Genomic DNA, 21182 nt, shown 5'->3' on the forward strand with positions numbered 1-21182 from the left:
GGAAAGTAAGAAACAGATATTGCCAACACTGTGATTGACAAATCACTGAGAAAATCACAGGTCAGAAGCAAGGATGCTGTGTCATTGATATAGAACTGGGTCCCTTAATCTGAAAGGTGTCATGTAGTTTTCATTATAGGCAATATTGCTATGTTAGGTATATTTAGTCTCTGTGAAGACTTCATAAACAGACCTTCCTTGATTAAATTATCGGGAAGTATGGTGGAATGGAGTAAGGCCACTGGAGTAAAGCGAGCAGGGTACTGGGTTATGAAACAGGACAGAATTAGCCAGATTCCAGTCTGGTAAATTGTTTTCTCTATGTCTCTTTACAATAAATAGCCAATCACCTTCTCCATACTCCCTCCTCCAGTAAAAGGAAATAGAGGAGATATTTTCTCAGCTTTCCCTCACTATGCTACTTCTGCCCCAAATTAGATACTATGCTACTTTGTATCTCTATGCTACTTTCTACTATGCTACTTTGTATCTCTCAGAAGGAGTCTGCCCAGAGCCCTGTCCCAGGGGTAGTCTGACAGGCTGAAGGACTTGGGGAAACCAGGAGCTCTAAGTTTTGACAGATATTGTAAGCAACCACTCCACAGCCACCTGTGACAAAACACATAAAGATGAGGTTGTTTGAAAAATGCAGAGACAAGGACAGAATGGGTGAGAGAAGTTGTCTTTTTTTAAAAAGGTATCTTTCTTCAACTACTTGATGACTCAATATTGCTCAGAGAAGTCCTATTCCAGGCCACAAAGGCAGGTCAGGTAGATACCTGAGGTTTAGAGCCCCAAACCAGGCCATGGGAATTGGGCAGTCACAGATAGTAAGGAAAGCTGGGGAGAAAGTGTACTTGGGGGTGAGAAACACAGCACCACGCCTGTGTTACCTGGAAGGTTACCTGTGTTACCTGAGGCTAAGATACTAGCTTGAGAATCGGAGACTTTGACACTTGCTATCAGTGTGACCTTGAGCAAAGCCTTTTAACACTTCCAGTCTCCGTTTCCTTATCTGAATGATGGAGACAGCAACAACTATTTCAGAGGAGTGGTGAGAAGATTAAGTAGGCCAGTGAGTACAAACTGCTGAGCACAGAGCAAGCTGCATACTGAGTACCTGAAGGACTTGTGCTTGTGTCTATTCAGCAAATGATGTTTATTGGTCACCTACTATGTGCCCTCTTTGTGAGTATCCTACTGCAAATTGAGTTTCTAAGAAAGGGAAGTTGTTACATAGTTTATAGCAAGAGGCTGGGGAGGCAAGTCAGCTGATAAATGTGTGTGCTCATCTCCCCTGCTAACCAGTTAGCTCCTGGAGGACAGGGGCCATTTCTGACTCTGCTTCCCATTGACTCCCCGGGTGTTGGAGGTACCAGGCACGTAAGGAGGGCTCAGTAAACGTGTCTTGAAGGAATGAGTGAGTGTGTGAGAGGTTGCCTCTCAGGTTCTAAAGTTAACATTTGCCTTGGGTGGAATGGAGCTCCTTAAAGTCGTCAGTCAGGCCCATGGCCAGGTCCTCCATGAAGATGTATCTACAAGCCAGGAAGACATCTGGCCATACCGACTCCACCCACTGGCCCAGGGCACTCTAGCCAAGGCCCAGGGAGGCCATTGTTGGGAGAGACAGAGGGGCTGGAGTGGATCCAAGGCAAAGCATGTCTGATAAGTCTGTGGGAGTTGGGCCAGGTCTTCAGTACAGAGGAGAAGCCAGAAGCATGTGAACTTAATGAGCCCCCACAGCTGTTTTTAATGGGGACCTGATCACTCGAGGGCAGTTTGGGGAGTGGAGGGACATGGCCTCAAAGACTTAATTAAAAGCTATGAAAGGGGAATGACACGTGGAAAGAGTCTGCTGAAAGGATGGAAAGGGGCCTGGCTTTTCCATTTAAAACGATGTCAACTGCTTGCCTGAAGCCAAAATTTAGAGTCAAAATGGGAAATGGATGATAGTTTCAAAGTGCAAAATGAGCATCAGATCAAGTTCAGCAATCCAGCAAATTCCATGCTTAATTTTCAAAGTGTGTGAACTTTTAAAATGATATTTGAATGGGGGTCCATCCCAATGGCTGCTAAAGGAGATCACTAGTAGTGAGGAAGGCATGCCCAAGTTGAAACTATCATTGCCTGAAGTGTATATGTGGTTGCCGTCTGAGGTTTTAGGTTCAGGTGAGCTACTACTCTAAGGGAAGAACATGTCTGCAGACGTTTTTGTTTGATAGCTAATGTTTATTGAGTGCTTGCCATTCGCCAGGAGCTGTGCTATACAGTTTTCGTATATTATCTCATTCATCTTCATCATTACTCTGTGAGGTAGGTGTTTCTACCCCCATTGTATAGTTGAGGAAACAAAGGCAAGGTTTATTACTGTCAGAGTCACAGTTTGAAGCTATTCTAACTCCATAGCCTGTACCTTTAACCACTATGCTAGACCACCTGTGAAATCAGTTACTGAACAACTGATATATATTGTATGTTTCGAAGTCTAAGTGGGAATCCATTTCCACTTATTTTTATATATGAGAATGCACAGAGGCAGTGTGCATTGTAGGAACACTGCCTCTAACTTTATTCATCAAATTATTCAACCAACTATTCATCCATCCATCCAACCAATCAACTAGAAACCAATCAACCAACCAACCCAACTATCCAAAACACCATCAATCACACTAGCCAACCAACCATCCATCCAGTCACCCAACTAACCAACCAACTGTCCTCAGTTCTTTTACCACAAATAGGGATTAGTAATTGTACAAGTAAAGGGCTTAACATAGGGCCTTGTGACACTGATTAATCAATATTATTGTTGAGCTGAGTTGTCTTGAGCTGAACACTCCAGTAAGACAATTAATGCCTCAAAGACAGAGGAGAGGTTTGAAGCCACTTGACTAACCTATGAATGACATCCCCAAACTTACTGAAAGGGTTTTGATCATAAAACATCATAGGGTACTCTTTCCTACAGAAAAATTATTTTTGATCTGATGGTCAGGAAAAGTTGGGGTTTTGCTGAAAAGCTGGTTGATTAGTTTTTACTCTTTGGATAGTAACTCATACAGCAATTATGTTTTGTTTTTTTTTTTAAACTGGCAGCCAGATCTTTGGGGACTGAGCATTTTGTACTTTAGCTTCACCCTGGACTCCCTTTTATATTTCTCTGCTTGTCTTTGCTTCACCTACTTTTTGGAAATATACTTCTAATCTATGTTTTCTGAGTTAGAATTATGTTTGGTTAGGATTTCTTTAATTCCCTGTGGTAACCAGAAGGAATATGAATGTGTGATCATTTATTAGTTCCAGTTTATGTATTGACTAATGGTTTGGCTGACTCAGAGAGAGGAAGGCCGCCTAAGCCAAAGTGAAAGGCCACTTCACACCTGCTTGATCCAAAATGTGGGGCAGAAGATACATGGGATTGGATGCTGTAAAAACTTAAATCTGATGGACAGACTTAGGACAGTGGTACATCTTTTTTCTTCTATTGCTCATGTGTGGAATTCAAATTCCTCCTCCCAAGATTGAGAGAGAGGGAGAGAGATAAAGAGAAAGAAAGAAGGGAGGGAAAGGGAGTTGTAGGAGGGAAGCATTATGCTAGAATGCAACATTCTGAGTTTTCAACTCTTAGATTTTTGGCTTATTACATGAAATTAAGCAAGTCATTTTATTTCTCTGATCCTCAGTTTCCCCCTCTGCAAAATGGGTCATATATTCCTATCCATTTCATTGGGTGGTTAAGAAGATGAATAGAGGTACCACATGGGGAGAAAACTTTGAGAGTTGTAATATGAGTTTCAAATGGCAGTAATTTGTATCATTTTTTATAAAATGCCAAAGTCCCAGTAGTGCTGTTCATGGGACATTTATATCACATTTCTCCAGCTCTCATAAACTATCTGATTGGGAGAAGAAAGAAAAAGAAAGAAACAAAGCAAATGTCCTTGGGTTTTTGGATATTGGTCCAGAGCAATCTGTTAGACCTGGCTCTGCGAGACATTCCCCCTGTGAGAAAACACCCTTAGTCATCCAGCCACTCCACCACCACCCACCTCCGCCCCTGCCACCCCTAACTTGATTAGGGCAGGCACAGGGCCAGGAGGCCATCATACCTCGTCATCACAGCTGATAGAGCATTTGCCATCCAGAGAGGCGCACTGTGGGGTGAGGGGGAAACAAAAGGAAACGTGTCATTTGGACACACCAGCGTCTGCTATGGCTGCCACTTAGTTACTCAAGGACAGCCTATCAAAGTCCTAGCCTGTTATGTAAATACCAAATTTCATCCAAAGGGAATGCTCCAGGACGAACTAGCCCATCCTCTCTAGGATGAGTACCAGCTCCAAACAGTAATATAAAAGACAATTTGGGGACTTCCTGGTGGCACAGTGGTTAAGAATCCGCCTGCCAATGCAGGGGACACGGGTTCAAGCCCTGGTCCAGGAAGATCCCACATGCCCCAGAGCAACTAAGCCTGTGCGCCACAACTACCAAGCCTGCATTCTAGAGCCCATGAGCCACAACTGCTGAGCCCACATGCCACAACTACTGAAGTCCATGTGCCTAGAGCCCGTGCTCCACAACAAGAGAAGCCAGTGCAATGAGAAGCCAGCCCGCTCACTGCAATTAGAGAAAGTTTGCACAACAAAGACCCAACGCAGCCAAAAATAAATAAATTTATTAAAAAAAAAAGACAATTTTGGGGTAACAGGACCCTTTTTCATTTTAATTTATGTTGTCCATTTTAATCTATGCTTCATTCAATATTGATGTCTTTTTAAGACCTCAAATCTTTGAGTAACAAGAAATATAATTATGTATTCATTTAATTTTAAATTAACCCCCAGTGACTTTTTTTTTTAAAACTGCTGTTTGTGTTCTTGGTACATAGTTTCCTAAAGTATCTTCATTTAAGAAATGATATACCATTTCAACATTTAGAATTGGACAGATGCAGGCAACTTATGTGTTGCCATTTCTGCTGAATTACTGAACAAATACCACTGAGATTACTTAGTACAGAATGTATAGTGCAAGTAAAGAATGTTCCCAGATTATCCAAGGCAGAGAAGCCCTTGGCCAAAGAAGGCATGCTTAGTCTAACCTAGTTATGCAAAAGCCTTCAAAAGATATTCACAAATAAGTAATTGGGCACCACAAGATTAAAAGAAAGTCACTATGAAAATCTGCAGAAGTCCCCAATACTTAGAAGAAACACTTCTCTTTTAGAAGGTCACTAGTTTGATCTCACAATTACAATTACAACTGTTTGCAGGAGCAAATTCCCTGCTTTCCCAGCATGTGGTGTCTAACATGCTGTCAGCCCTTTATTTTGCAGTGAAATGAAAGGTAATCTGAGCAGCCCAGCAGTTCATTTTACAAATATTCATCGGAAATCTGGCACTTTTAGGCTCCAGGTACTCAAATGTGAACACCTGTATAATAACAGTGTCGCTAATGCTTCAACATGCTGATTATAACTTACCTGTCTGCTGGCAGTCCAGAACTTCCTTTGGAAAAATTCAAGTTTCATCTGAATGCCTACAGCTTGGACAAATTATAAATAAAACATGGCATTAGAGATCTCTTTACACAATTATTTAAGATTATCATTGAAAATTATCTGTCAAGGTAAGATGCTGATGTAAGCATATCAGATAAGAACACTTAAAAACCAAATTTACAGTGAAGCATACAACTAAAACATTTTATCTTTCGGGTAAGGAATTTTCAAGGTTACCTGTACTCATAGAACTCTTGACAGAACAAACTGAGCACAGTGCAGATGGCTCTAAGGAGAGCTGTTACTTGAGTGTTTCTAAAATTCATATACTCGTGGTCACCACCCTCCCCAGCACAGCTGAAAACACGAATGGAAATAAGAAGGATATTCAGAAGATCACGGTTTCTTCAGCGTTCCCATTTCTGTTATTATTGCATGAACTTGCATGCCTAAAATGTGTACTCTGCATATATTTTTGAGATATGAAACTTGAAAAGTACTTGTCCTGAGGCTGGTGTTTGGAAGCGAGTCAGCCGGCCATGATGTGACTTTGTTGAACTGTCCCCCAGCATCCACATCTCAGTGGTCTTCTCTCCCCAGGAACTCTAGTGGAATTATATAGTTCTTTGCTTGTCTGTGGAAAGTTCCCTAAGGCAACAGTGAATGCTACTTCTAGTAAGAGAAGTGTGCAGAAATGGAAGAGGTTAAGAAAGTGATTTGAAACTCTGGGAAGAAGAATTCAGTGGAAGCTCAGAACTAGGCAATGAACAAGCTCAGAATATTTCTCTCTATGAAGTCAAGACAAAGTAACTCTTGAAATCTTTTTCGAAAGTACTCAAGTCAGGGAAAAAAGCTCATCAGATGGTGAGAAAACTTTAGAGGAGATGGAAAGAAAGAATGAGACTTTGTGCTGGAAACACTGCACTCCCCAAGGGACACCATTTAGCCCTGGGCGGTTTTGCAAACTTCAGTCCATTGCACACAACTTCCCCAATTTTTGCCATATCCTTATACCACCAGTATTGTTATTTATCTTTCCACATGTTTTTTCTTTTGCTGAAATACCTACAGTAACTTCAATCTACATAATAATACCTATCAAAATACACAATTACCAAAAATAAAAAAATAAAAATAAAAAAACCAAGTTCACTCATATACTTTTATGTGGCCACCATGTTAGATGCCCCCCACCAACTCCCACCTTGGGTAAACATTCTTCTACTGGCTTCAGGAACTTGAAGGTTTATGAAGGTCTTGGGCTGTTACCCTTATAAGTACCAAGTGCATTTCTACTTCTTAAACAAATTGTTGGAGCAAGACCTGAGAGTCAAAGTTAACTGGGATATGTACACTTAGAGATACTCATCCTCTATCTTTGCACTTAGAATGTCAGACTCTAGGGTAAAACTAGAGCTAAGCATGGCTGTAACATGCAGAATGGAAGACTCTGAAATGCACCATTTCAGCACTCTGGGTTCATCCTGCTTTGCCCAAAGTGTCTTCCATCTTCTGGAGCGTAAGTTCCCCAGGGACAGGGACATGTTCTTGCTCCCCACTGGATCCCTGCCTCCAGCAAGGTGCCAAGCACATAGATGACTCACTGGTAAATGATTGCTTTTTTAGAAAAACTGTTCAGGTGATAGTATAGTTAGTAAATGGATGGATGGATAGATAGATAGATAAACATCAGTGTGAATTATAATCATACCCGAATAAAGGTTTTTCAGTGGCGGTTCTCAACACATTAGAACCATCTGGGGGACTTCAAAAAAACATTCTGATGCCTGGTGCCTTCCCCCTCCACACTAAGACCATTTAAATCAGAATTTCTGGGAGTGGAGCCTAGGCATGCGTATGTTTAAAAAGCACCTCAGGTGATCTGAATGTGCAGCCGGGGTTGAGCTAGGCTACTCCACAGGCCTTACTGTAGATAGTAAGTTGGCTATGGAGGACCTACGATGATATGGACCATTTGGTCAGACTATAGAATAAACTGCTCTTCCTAGCCCTGGAGAAATTTTCAGAGAATACCTGAAGGAAGCTGATATTGAAGCCTGAAGGCTGTTCACTGCAGTTTCAAATGAATCTTGTCTTCCAAAATGCCTGACGAGCCCTATCCCTATTGGAGATGAACCAACTGAGGAAGCTGTAAACTGAAGTGCTGGCTGGGTTTTTAGTCAGATCCACCAGCAGGCAGAGGTAAGAGCCTGACCTGGACTTAAGAAGGGGCTTGAAGCAAGTATCTCTGGTTCTACCAAACACAGGGAGGGATGACAGAAAGCTGACCTCAGAGCAGAAGACCTTAAAATTATTGTGACATTCAATCACTGGTATCTAAGGGGAGGGAGGAAAATGAGTTTTCTCTCTTCCTCCGTGTGTATCTCTGCAGGCCAAGGTCAACAGCCACGGCAGTCTTCGAGACACAACAGGATAAAAGCAGAGGGTTCCTTGAGAGAGTCACCCCACGGTGACCTTTCTATGGTGTTTCTATTCCCAGCAACCCAGAGCTGCCCCTGGCCCACCCATCGTCTACTGAGTTCCCCCGTCAGTCACCCATGCCCTTTCTGAGCACCCTTCCCATTCTCTGATGGAGGCCGCATTTTCACCTCTCTAATGAAGCTCGCTGCTCCCTCCTGGGTGTTTATCCATCTCACATACTTGCAGCCTGCTATCATCTGCCCCTTTCGGTCTGCATCCCAGCTCCTCAGAGTGCTTTAATCTTGCTTCATGAATCAGTCCCTCCATCCCATTAATCATGCAGGCTACTTCTCTCTGATCTCCCTCCAGCAGGCTGCATCCTCTCCCTGGTCCTGATGCCCTAAACTAGACACTACTTCCCTCACTCCTCACTCACTCCCTGTCTGGGCCATGAGGTCGATGCCAAAGGACTCCCAGACAGTCTTGATTATAATGGATCTGCTCCATTTTGCCCTGGCTGTGTTTTTTGTTGCCCACACCCCTTCCAGCAACTCTGGCCCATGGTTTCCCACTTCCGGGTTTGTAGTACGTTCACCTACAAGTTAATATACTTCTCTATGATTAAGAGATTCACAAGCCCATTGGTGGGTCAATTTCATGACCATTTGTTCAGTGGCACTTTCTATGTCGAGCTCTAAGCTGGGTGCTAAGGGGAATGAGACCACATGCTCCCTCAGAGTCTATGTGGGGAGTGGCCACGTGGTAAAAGCAACATCAGAGGCTTAAACAGAGAACTGTGGAGCACAGAGGATGGGGCAGACTTGGCCTGGGGAAATTGGTAAGAACTTTGTGTAAGATAAAGCATGGAGATCTGACTCATAGAAAAAGTAAGAACAGAGGAAAGATGAGAATCAAGTGCAGAAACAGCACAGGCAAAAGGATGGAGCCTTTTCAAAGACCATACTGTCTTCTGAGGCTTGAAAGAATGCAAGTGGGGGAGATGGTTGTGAGGGCTGAGGTCAAATGGCAAATGGTCTTAAATGTCAGGCCAACACACCTGAAGAGTACCCTATAGGCCAGGAGTTGGCCTAAGGGCCAAATTTAGCCTCTTTTTATCAATAAAGTTTTACTGGAACACAGACACCCTTATGTGTTTACGTACTGTCTGGTACAACAGCAGCACTGAGTAGTTGCAACAGAGGCTGAATGGTCCACATAGCCTAAAATACTTACTGTTTGGCCATTTACAGAAAACGTTTGCTGACACCTGCTTTAGGGTCTGAGGAGCCATTTAAGATATTTAAGTAGAAAAGTCAAAGGACCTCAGATCTATATTTTAGAAAGTCCACAATGAAAGCCCTGAACAGGAAGGGCTAGGGAAATGGCCCGGACAGTGGGAGATAGGAGAGTGAGGTGAGTCAGGCAGCCACAGCCACTGGGAACATTTGGTTAATTATCTCTTAAGTACAAACTGATTTAAAGTAAAAAACAAACAAACAAGCAAACACCAAAAAACCAGAATAAAAAAATCCCCTCCACAAACAAACAAAAACGCTTAAGGGCATTCCTATGGCTAATTCTATTCAGAAAAACAAATACAAGCTTCCACAAACAGAAATTTAGCTTCCTCTTGCTATTTTCCTTTGTTTTGTTCCAGTTTTATTTTTCCTTTTTTCAACTTTTATCAGAAAAAAGATCATCATTACTTCAACAACTCCTCCTCTCTTCTCCCATCCCCCACACATCCCAAATGGAACCTGAGATATTTGTCATGCCTGTCTATTTTGTTCTTTCAACATTTCAAGCCATAACGGTATATACTGATTCAAGTCAATCCTGCTAATTTAATAAGAAAAACAAGGACTGAAAATGCTTTAGCGAAACCCAAGTCCCAAAGAGAATGCAGAAAATTAAAACACCATTCCTGGGGTTTGAAATTTTTTAGACAGTCCAGAAAATCATCAACATATTTCTCCTGGAGTTCACGGTGCTCCTCACTTCCATTTGATTATAGGCTCTCCGGCTCCCTGCTAGGAACTTTCAACACAAGGATGGAGACAGAGTCCCTTTTCCATGACTGCATCTGGTAGTTCCTTACTCACCTCCTAGGAGCAGAACTGACCCAGAAGAAAGTATCCCTGAGGACCCTTCCCAGCACGCCAATATCGTGTGAGCCTCCTAGGACAATGACCTTAAGATACTAGGATGGTCTTTGGAAACCAACAAAACAGCAAAATCATCGTTATGAGAACTGTCATCCCAAAGAGCCCCAGAGCCTTTCATATGAAATATCATGCATCTGGAGCACTGACACCTCATAATTTCCTTTGAATTACTCAGGTTACTGTTGCCGTAACATACCCCAATACTCTAAAGTATGCCTGAGTACAGATCTTCAGCTCAGCAATACAGACCACAGAGCTTCCATGAAATATCTTCCTTCCAGTCTTCCTCTTTCCCCAACTCTCTAACTTCCTTCCTACCTACTTTCCCCCTCCCTCTCTTTGTCCCATGTTTATCAGAAACCAGATACATGACAGGTGGTGAATGTATTGAAATGAAGACATAAGGGATGCAACAGCCATGGATGGAGGCCTGGGGAGGGCAGTCAAATCACTGAAGAGAGGATCATACTTCAGGATATTCAGAGCTGACGGAGCTGAGCACATCCAAGCACCAAAACATAATGTCACTTCACTTGCAGAATGTCAGTGATTAGTGCACTGGAATTGGGACCAACAGCTGACCTCAAATGCTGCAGTCCTATGTTGTCCAAATTGGTGGCCACTAGCTACATGTAGTTATTTAAATCAAAATTAAATAAAATTAATAATTTAGTTCCTAAGTTGCACTAGCCACATTTTAACTGCTCAATAGCCACATGAGGCTAGTGGCTACTATTCTGGACCCAACAGATCCAGAACATTTTCATCATCGCAGAGAGTTTAATTGGACAGTCATCACTGATAACAGGAAGGAACAGAGAGAGGAACTGGAGACTGGTGTCCCTTGAGGATGAAAGTTAACTTTCCCCACAGACCCGTCCATGCTACCCACTACCTGGAGGTGAAAGAAATGAGGATGACTTAGGTATGGAGGATCTAGAGCAGACAGACCTGCCCGTGTGAGAAGACCTGGATTTGCAAGGGGAAGATGGTAATTGGTTTGAGAGAAACCCAAAGAAATCAATGCAATATGCTCAATGTGGCTACCACCCTCAAGATTTATTTATTTTGCTTTATAAAATTTGAAAATACAAATTACATTTCCAGTGCTATTATATTCAAATGCATTCAAGATGAAATCATGCATGCATCTCATATCAGGTTAATAGACATGCATTCAAGTGTAATCCGAGACTCACCAAAGAACAATGTTACATGTAAAATTAGAAATAAAATAACTTTTTCATATTGTATTCATTTAGAAATAATTTTCTGTGGGCTTGGCCTCAACTGGCAACTTACCCCTAGGAGCACAAATCCGGTTTGTAAAACAGTGCTCACCACGCCTGGCACGCAAGCTCACACAAAACACCCGTACCTCCATTTGCCCAGTTCTCCAGCCATGCGATATATTCACATACACATAGAGAGCTCATCCAGAAGACAGAAAAACAATCCTGCCGCCATCAACAAATTATAACCAGGAAAGTGTTTACCAAGAGCTCTGGTTGTGAACACTGTTTCTAAGACAGCTGAGTGCCCATGGGTACATCATTTCACTTCTCTGTCTTTACAAAGAGAGTCACACTGGCTCTAGCTTCTGAACAGGACTTTCGTGGGATGGGGATAAATGATACAAAATAAAAGGATGTGTATCAGAACACTCTAAAGGGTTGACAGTGTCGTCAACATTCATGTGATGATTTGTTCCTAGTTTTTAATCCTTTTTGCTTGTATTTCACCACCAAGTACATCTTTTGTGCCAATATACTGACACTGAACAGAAGATTCAGCCACAATAAATCCATATTGTCCACTGCTACCAAGGTCCCTTAGGATGTAATGTTGGTGGGTAAACACTCTACAAAATTATAATACCTTAGAAGCGGGGAAAGGCCATGTGAGCACTGGCAAAATGAAGCAGAAAACAGAAGGCAAAGATTCCTTTCCAGCTGAGCAAGCTTGAAATGGATTTTTTCCCCTTCAGGATTAATGAAAGGTGTGCTCCACTCCTCAAATCCCATCCCTCACCCCTCTGGAATTGTGATTATCCATGCACACTCAGGACAGGGTTAGATAGGTCAGCATATAGACTCCAAGAGGGTTTTGTCCCTGATACTGTCACCATCAGCTCCATGTGCTCATCAGCCAGGCTACCTGGTCACAAAGCTTCTCAACTGACTGGCTACTGCTGGCAGCATGGGGATAATTATTTCATTCCAGTGCTCAGGCAGAAAATCAGATCCCAGAGCTCCCCTGGGCCAGCTTGGCCCACAAACAGGAGTGTTTTCTTCTAATAGATTCCAATTCATGGGTAGGAATATGGTAGAAAACCATATCCTTATTAGAGAAAATAAAACTCTAATAAGTTAATAAATAAAACACATGCTAAGGATTTCCTTTGTATTTCATCACTTAGGAGTGGAACAAGTTTTCTTAAGATCCAAATTTCTCCAAGTACATGCTGGCTATACATTCTCTCAACTAGAAAATGAGCTCCTTTCTGGTCATATTTCTCAAGCAGGGTAGTGGCTCTTTTTACACAGCTGGGTTAATATCTCCCACCTTGTCCTCAGCCCCCCTCTGACAGAGTCCCTGAATTTTCATTCCTTTGTGCCCAACAGCAATGATGGCTTGCAGTGACAGTAACAAGGCATGGCACATTTGGATTACAACTTGCCTTAATTAACGGTCAACTGTAATAGCTGCTAGCCAAGCCACATTTGTTTAAATGTTTTCTTCTGTTTGTTTTCAAAATAGTTAATTGCAAGTAGAACTAACAATGAATCTGAATGTCACTTTTTTGGAATATTTCATGATTAACTGGGGGTTTGGGAAAAGGCCACTGTCCTGGAGTGCTGAGGAAAAGAACTCTAACCTTCCTTACATCAAATACAAGCCCATTCCAGGGGTCTGCTAATGTCCAGGATAAATGACTTACCACATGAATAACAGTTTAAAACTGTAATGTGAATTATGACATAACTCATCTGTTAAATATTTCATGTGAAGATTTTAATGATTTGCATGATGGAATGTTGGACAAAAAACACAACTGAAATCCTGGGACTAATTTGGGTGAAACTGAGAACAGAGTATCCTCATGGAGATGAGGGGGAAGAAAAGGCAGCTGCATTTATGCCCCCCCTGGGTGTCAGACTGGCAAGTCCAAAGGCTTTCTTAAAAGATTACAGGGACAGGAGAATGATCAGCAACAATCTTTTGAAAAATATTTAGATCAAAGCCATATTTGTTTATTATAATCTTGGTAAAGCCTGAACGTTAATCTCCAAGGTATGGTATTATTTCAGAAATTAGGGGAAAAAAAACATTCTCACAGGAGCAGACACACCTCATATTTTAGCCTATGCCGAGTGAAGAAATACAATGATAAAAGGGGAGGAGGTATTTTAAATATAAAACCCTCACCAACTGCATATTTCACTTCTGAAGTATACCCTGTGGTATTGGGGTGGAGGGGGGGTAATCTTTCTTATACATGCTTTTAAGTAACAAAGAGCTACATGATATATGTCTGTGGTGAGAGAGAGGGAGGGAAACAGGACTCATTATCACTCGATTGACAACGCGATAGCAGAAGATTTTCTTTGAAGACTCATAGCTGCAGAGGTCTGTTTTAATCTGGAACCATCCCCACTCACTGCCTGTGACTGGCTTCCGGGAATGTGTGTGTAGGAAGGCCTGATCCCTTCACCTACACATTTCTTTTGTAGTCACTTTGTTTTTGTCCTGTCAGAGCTTCTTGGGAGCAGTCACCTTTGGTAATGTATAATAAATGACAATTATGAATGTTTCCTCCATTTAGATTCTAATTACTTGACAGAATCAATGTTGAAAAGAATTAGCAGGGCTGTGGAATGGAATAATAATTTTCTTTTCACCCCTGAGGTAATCTGGAAGCATTTTTCCAGACTTCATCTGAAGAAACCTATATTCCCTCAGCTTTCTGAGGCCACTGGAGCTGGCATCGAATAGTTTTTGTCAGATCATTTTATGCTCACAAAACTCTTCAAATAATATTATTTCAATAAGGTTTTCAAGCCAGTACATTTTTAGAGTCAATTCCCATCCTTTCAAACTTTCAGAATAAAACATTTAAGCCTCAGGCTTCACTGTATTTTAATCAGGGTTACGCAAATCAATGTCCATTAAGAAAATTATAAGTTTCCAAATTATAGCTCCCCAGTTAATAATTTCTTATTAGGTCACCACCTAATAACAGTTACCAAAGAGATTATAACAAAATCAGGGGTCACATTTCCAAACATTTCAAAACCCATAATAGAATGGTCACATATATTTGCCAAACACCTCTGAGCTGGATGTTGATGACTGTATTCAATGCAAAGCAGCACTAAAACATCCACATGAGAATGTAGCACCACTACGGAGAACAGTATGGAGGTTCTTTAAAAAACTAGCTACCATATGATCCAGCAATTCCACTCCTGGGTATATACTTAGAAAAAAAGAAAACACTAATTCGAAAAGATACACACACCCCAATGTTCATAACTGCACTATTTAGAATAGTCAAGACATAGAAACAACCCAGTGTCCATCTACAGACGATTTGGTTTAAGAAGATGTGGCATACACACACACACACACACACACACACACACACACAATGGACTATTACTCAGCCATAAAAAGGAATGAAATATTGCCATCTGCAGCAACAGAGATGGACCTAGAGAATAGCATACTAAGTGAAGTAAGTCAACCAGTGAAAGACAAATATTATATGATATCACTTATATGTGGAATCTAAAAAATAATACAAATGAATCTATATACAAAACAGAAACAGACTCACAGACCTAGGAAATAAACTTATGGTTACCAAAGGGGAAAGGGAGGAAGGGAAGGGATAAAATAGGAGTATGGGATTAACAGATACAAACTACTATACATAAAATAGATAAGCAACAAGGATTTACTGTTTAGCACAGGGAAGTATATTCAATATCTTGTAATAGCCTACAATGGAAAATAATCTGAAAAATATATATATATAACTGAATCACTTTGCTATTCACCTGAAACTCACACAATATTGTAAATCAAATATACGTCAATAAAAAAAATTCACATGGACAGTTCACGGAGCTGGAGGAGGGTGTCCAGTTACTCTGATTCTCCAGCTTATGTTCCAGGGCACAGAGAAGGAAAGGGACTTGTCCAAGCACACGCAGCTCATCCTAGGGATTCTGAGTCCATTCAGACCCCCCAAAACTCAGATCCCTCCAGGACTGGGTAGGAACTGTGGTGAATGAGAGACCACCCTGTGCTGGTGTCAAGGGAGCATCTCAGCTCAGCTGATGCCTTATGGGAATATCTTCTGGATCCTGCAAGTTATTCTGATGCTGCAGGAGAAGCTGAAAATCTAGAATTAATATACAGACAATTCACTGAAAAATTCACAGCACTCCGATAGGGTTGCCAGATAAAATATTTCTGATTTACTAAATCTGGCAATCCTACACTGAGGGTCACATGGCACATCTGAGGCAATAAGCTGGGGTGACCTCTGTTGCATGTTTAGCCCTGAGAGCACTGAGATAGCTTGTGTTCTGCAGTGAAATATCAGGACTGGAAACCAAGGTCACCTCCATCAGCATGACTTTCATGATTTTACTGTTTACTACAAAAAATTCTTGCCCAGAAAGATAAGGCTATAAACCAGTAAAAATACTTTATGATTTACTTGAGAAACTTCCCCTAAATCAACTTATCTGAACAACAGACTGATCAAGAACAAGAGAGGTCTCAACTAGAGAAACTGCTCACTTAAACAACTCTGGATTTATCAAGACTCAAGAGGTACACCATTCTTAAAGGAACCCAATCCCGATCAGATCCCCACACTGAGAGACCCACCCAGACCCCAGAACCCTATCAACACCTGCCCAACTACCCTTTCTTGGACACTCGTAAGACCCTGTCAGGGTGGTGTTCTCCCTTACTGAGATAGGGAATAAACCTGGTTTTGCTTGGTCTACAGACTCTTCTGATGGTCTTCGTGTCAATAGTCAAACCGGCTTTATTTTTATCAAAGCATTAATCTGTATTTGGCATTAAATTACATTATGTATTATTTATTGTGTTTTATTCCTACCTAGCTAGCATTAAGCTCCTGGAGGGCAGAGGCTGTTTGTTTACACCTATATTCTCTGTACCTAGAGAAGTGCCCAGCCCAGGTAGGTACTTATGATACAGGTCAAAGGAATGACCAGGTGGTTTGATGCTGTGCTGATGGCGATGTCAACTATTCTCAGACTGTTTTCTCTCTCAGGAGACCTACCTTTGCCATCCAGGTATCTTGGGCTCTGTCCTGAGGGAAATGAAGAGCCATGAAAAGGTTCTTAGCAAGGGATGGATGTGAGAATGTGAACAGATCCATGCTTTGGAAATATCTGCAGGTGGAGGTAGTGGGCTGTATAGTTTGTGTGAGGGGCTGGTTAGGATTTGGTAGCATTCATCCAATCAGGTGAGAGATGATGGACTCCCACCCAGCAGAGGGCACTTGGGATTGGATGGTGAGGTGTAGTCTTGTTTCTAATCCCTCCTGGCTGAGTGAAGCCTGGAACCCTGAGTTTTTCCACTGGCACATCAAATCTCATCTGTGTCTTGCCAGACACTGTCCACCTCTTCCACCTCAAGGGCCCATCATTTTAGCTTGGTAAATTTCAGCATGTTTTGATTTTGCTTGTAAATGAATTATTTCATGAAACATGTTTGTCTGCTCACCAGGCATATCTTGGAATTACTGTTCTCTTAAGATAGTATTAGGGAAGTAGTCAATAAAGAGGGAGAACCTATAGGATGAATAGGAATTCATGAGGACCTAGTGACCTGGTGAAGAGGGACGGTGGAGACAGCATTTTAGGCCACATGCAAAACCCCAAGCTGAGAATAAGCTTGAAGTGTCTGAGAAAACTCCAAGACCATCTGCCCGGCCAGTGCAAGTGAAGAAGGTACACTTCCCTAGTCTCTATCAGACAACAAGCAGGGCCTAACAGCGAGGTTCAAACAAAATCTGGTGAGCATTCTGAGGATAGGTCCTCAGAAGCAGAATTGCCCTCTTGATGGTGGGTCAACAAGACCATTATCTCAGTCTCTATCCAGTGCCTCCATTTCATTTGACATGGAAAGGACAACAACAGAAACAGCCATGGGAAGACCATGTGCTTTTGAGTGTGCTCAGGCGGGAAGGCAGCCTGCAAAGACAAGACCAGCACACCATTGGGCCTGGTTCCCTCTCACCATCTAGACCCCCATTCTAAAGTCAAATACCTGGGTGTTCGGCTACGTTCGGCTATGGCAAACCTGGACTAGGTCCTCCCACAATAGCTGCACACAATGTGTTTTTGAGCAGGGAGGCAGAAGGGGATGGGAAGTACAAGAGGGGTGAACAGCATTTTGGAGTAATCAAGTCTTTTTTCCCCCTCCAACCCCTTGGAATCTCAAGAGCTTGGAATATTTGGGAATTAGCCATGGGGTGAAGGATGCCAGTTTTGTCCCATAATTTAACCAGGCAGATGTTGAGGATGGAAAAACCATTTTCTGTCATTAAACAATTGCTCCCAAACACATACTTGGCAATACTTGAGTCTCTCATTTGGGTTCCTGAACTGGCTTTCAGAACAGACCGCACTGGTCATGTTCCTGTGCGGGGCCAGGGTGGGCTGTGGAGACAGGGTGGGTGCTTCCTTCTCTGATTTCGCAGGAAGTCCAAATCCTTCTCAGCAGGGTAGAGACCACTGTATGCAGGCCTCAGTGGTAAGTAAGGCTGCCTGACCTCAATGCCCCTCAACTCAGGCAATTATTCTCTCTCCAAAGGTTCCTTAGCGCCCAGTAGCCTTCAGTAAAGGCTGACTGACTGAATGAATGAATGAACAAGCAAATGCACTATATTCCGGGCACTAGGCAGTTAATCAGTTGCCTCTTGTGCTTTCTTTGAGGGATAACACTTTGTAAGACAGTTGTTACCAACGTTCTTCCCAGAGTTTCCTGGCACACCCTGGCTCTTCTCCATTCCCTCATCTAAAGCATTCCATGCTTAGGGCCTTGGGGAAGGGAGGCACAGAGGAACTCGAGTCTCCAAAGCTGAGGCCCAGAGGAATCTCAGGGCTGGAAGGACAATATGGCAACTGCCTGGGCCAGTTCCTCCCCTCTCCACCCTGCCTCCAACCCCTAAACTGACTGCATGGGAAAGAAGACCTGACTGGAAAGGGAAGCCAGAGATGTGGTGGCCCAGAGGAAAGACCTGCAACAGGACGTTCTCGTAGGTGTCAGCCTTCCCTGTTCCTACCCTGGGACACTGGTACTTGGCTTCCGCTAGCCCTGCTACTGCTGCCAGAGGCTGCAGACAGACGGCGCAGCCCGAGGCTCCCTGCTGGCTTGTCCATAAGGCCCAGGGGGCTGCTGACTCTAGGGCCACCTTGGGCTGGAATGAGGACGCTGTGCATGGCACTGACCTGTAGCTGAGTCTCCACATAGTTTTTCCAAGACTGATATACTGTGCATCACTCACCAATCTAAGGTGCTGCCAACCCTCTATCACAGGCCCCAGATTCATTTCATTTCCTGGCCTGGACTCCTTGTAGATTCCATGTTACCTGCAAGGACCTTGGGTTTCAAACCACTGTGGAATATTTCATCTTTTTTGCTAAAAGTTAAACAAGGTGGACCTGGTGTAATCACAACTACCCAGAACATGTGCAGCTCTGCTGAGAGTTTGTAAAATCTAAAGATTCAATAAAATCCTCACAGGTAGATACTGTTACTGTCACCTCTGTTTTAATTCTGAGGATATGAAGGTTTCTGAGTGGTCAACCTAGAGGTCAACCACATGGTTTAGAAGCTGGGAGCGACTCTGGAGGAACTCAGATTTGAACCCAGATCTTCATGACTTCAGAGACATTAAAAAACAAATATCTAAATGAATGAGCTAAAGGGAGTCACCTAAAATTACTCAAAAAGAATATGTATTTAATAAGCCTATCCCTGTAGAAAAGACTAACACTTTGCTTAATATGAGATTGGTAAATCTACATATTTTCTCATACATTTTGCTTTATGTTTTAATTTTTCTTTCCAATTCCTGTGAACTGATCAGTTTCCTGCAGGCCGAAAAGAGTTCCTCAGAGGCTCCTGGCATCTTTCAATGCCTCCAGGCCTTTGTGCTTGCTGCCCCTCTCTGAAGAAAGAAGACAGGAGAGAAGCCTCCTTGGAAACAAGGCAGTGGCCCAGAGGAAACCCGTACCCACCTCAGAGCAAAGAAAACAGCCTTTGTCTCTAAGGAAGCAGAAAACAGAGAAGAAATGGCCCAGGACATGAAGGGCTGCAGGAGCTGGTCCCAATAACAGAAGACACACAGGGCACACACTGTGAGCCAGGCACCCAACTAACATTATCCCACTTAACTTTTCAGCAATCTCAGAGAGAAGATGTTTTTCCCATTTTAAAGATAAGCTGCAGGCGGTCAAGTGACTTAACTAGGGCCACACAACTGCTAGAACTTGATGGAATTGGGATTAGAGACCACAAGCCTGACTCAGGAGCCTGCTGCCCATTTTCCTACATGCTTCTCCATGGGGCTGCATCACCCCCTAGGGGACTGTTTTGGAAGTTTGTAGTTTGATTGTCACAGTAACTGGAAGGTCTACAATTCACAAGACAGACCCCAACAAAGAATGGTTCCATGCCCCTCAGGGCTTCAAGTGCTCTGCCTGGTATTGATGTGCTTGGAAAGCATGATCCATAGCTGGGCCTTGAACTGAATTCTGTTCTACATCTAAATACAAAGTATGTCTTGCACAGGAAAATTTCTAAAAATGTAACCTCAGTCCTGTGAAAGAGAGACAAATACACTCTGTTTTGCCTGAAACTTGACTATTTCAGAGAATCCCGTCACCAAGGAGGCATGGTTTGTGGCTGAGAGGCCCATACAGCAGCTATTGCATTTACAGAGATTCCATGCAAGCTTCTGGCCTCTTCGTTCTGTCTCTTCTTATAGTTCTGCCCAAACATTTACACACTAAAATATACATTATCCTCTTATAAACTACTCTCCTTTTATTTCTTGATATTATAGTGGGAGCATTCTATAGATTTTTTTTTTTTTTTGGCAGCATGTAGGGCAACAGGTTATAATTTCTATGCATCTCATTTTGGGATAGTAAAGGGAATATTCCAAATTGTTATGAAGACGGATCCTTGGGTAAGAGAGGACTGAAAACTGTCCTGGCTTCAGTTTCTCCTTTGCTAGTGAGTCTGGTGAGCACCCCCTAAGCACATACGCCCCCCACCCCACCCCTGCAAACTCCTTGCTTTTGTCTGTGGCTCCCCTCTCTCGTCTTGCCTTGAAAGCATAGATTTGGCTGGGCCAAACCTCACATGTCGCCATGGCTTCCGCTGTGCTTCCCTTCCCGGTTATTTTGGCCTCCACCAAGGTGCAAGATATTGGTACCTGAGGCTCAGCTCAATGGATGGATTTCCCATCTTGGAGGTGAGCAGTAAAGGAACAGCTCCTTCTGTGCTTCCTTTCTATCTAGGAAGCATTTCCTAGATAAAGAAATGCTTCTCTTGGGGCTGCTCTGCTTGAGTCTGGAGCTGGGCAAGTGCACTCTGTTGCTGGTACGTTTTCTTTTATCAAGCAGTGGTGTCTCTGAATTCCAGGCAGGCTGTGCAAGGGAACGAAGCCTTGCAAATTGCTTTTTTCTTTCACAAAGCATTTTAATTATAATTATTGTCAGCACTTATGTCACTGCCTTGGGAGATGAAGAGGGAAGGAGGGAATACTCTGCAATTTCACAGCATATACCAGTTTTCCCTAGAATGGGGAGGAGGGTTGCAGAGAGTAAAAGAGCAAGGAACAGAGCTCCCAGTAGATTAAAAGGGGCCTTTGTAGTGGCTGCAACTGTACATTAAAATAAATCTCTCCTAGCACTAAAATAACATCTACATTCATTTGGGACAGTGCCACATTCAGCATTTAAGAAATTTGACAAAACACTGCTTGAGCATGTTGAAGTTTGCCAGCTCACAACAAAACAAGAAAGCTA

General features: G+C 42.7%; 1 protein-coding gene across 1 annotated transcript in view; it reads right to left on the bottom strand.

Moving 5' to 3' along the window:
- The window catches only part of CACNA2D3 (calcium voltage-gated channel auxiliary subunit alpha2delta 3), a gene marked incomplete at both ends in the record, with an annotated part of 792926 nt that overhangs the window by 86371 nt on the left and 685373 nt on the right, over positions 1 to 21182 (bottom strand). Inside the window, 2 exons of the mRNA XM_082637213.1 lie at positions 4113 to 4157; positions 5486 to 5547. Of these exons, the coding sequence (XP_082493339.1) occupies positions 4113 to 4157; positions 5486 to 5547 (107 nt within the window). The remainder of the gene's footprint in view (positions 1 to 4112; positions 4158 to 5485; positions 5548 to 21182) is intronic.

Source organism: Mesoplodon mirus (assembly GCF_964341445.2).
Source record: "Mesoplodon mirus genome assembly, chromosome: 12".
Lineage (NCBI taxonomy): Eukaryota > Metazoa > Chordata > Mammalia > Artiodactyla > Ziphiidae > Mesoplodon > Mesoplodon mirus.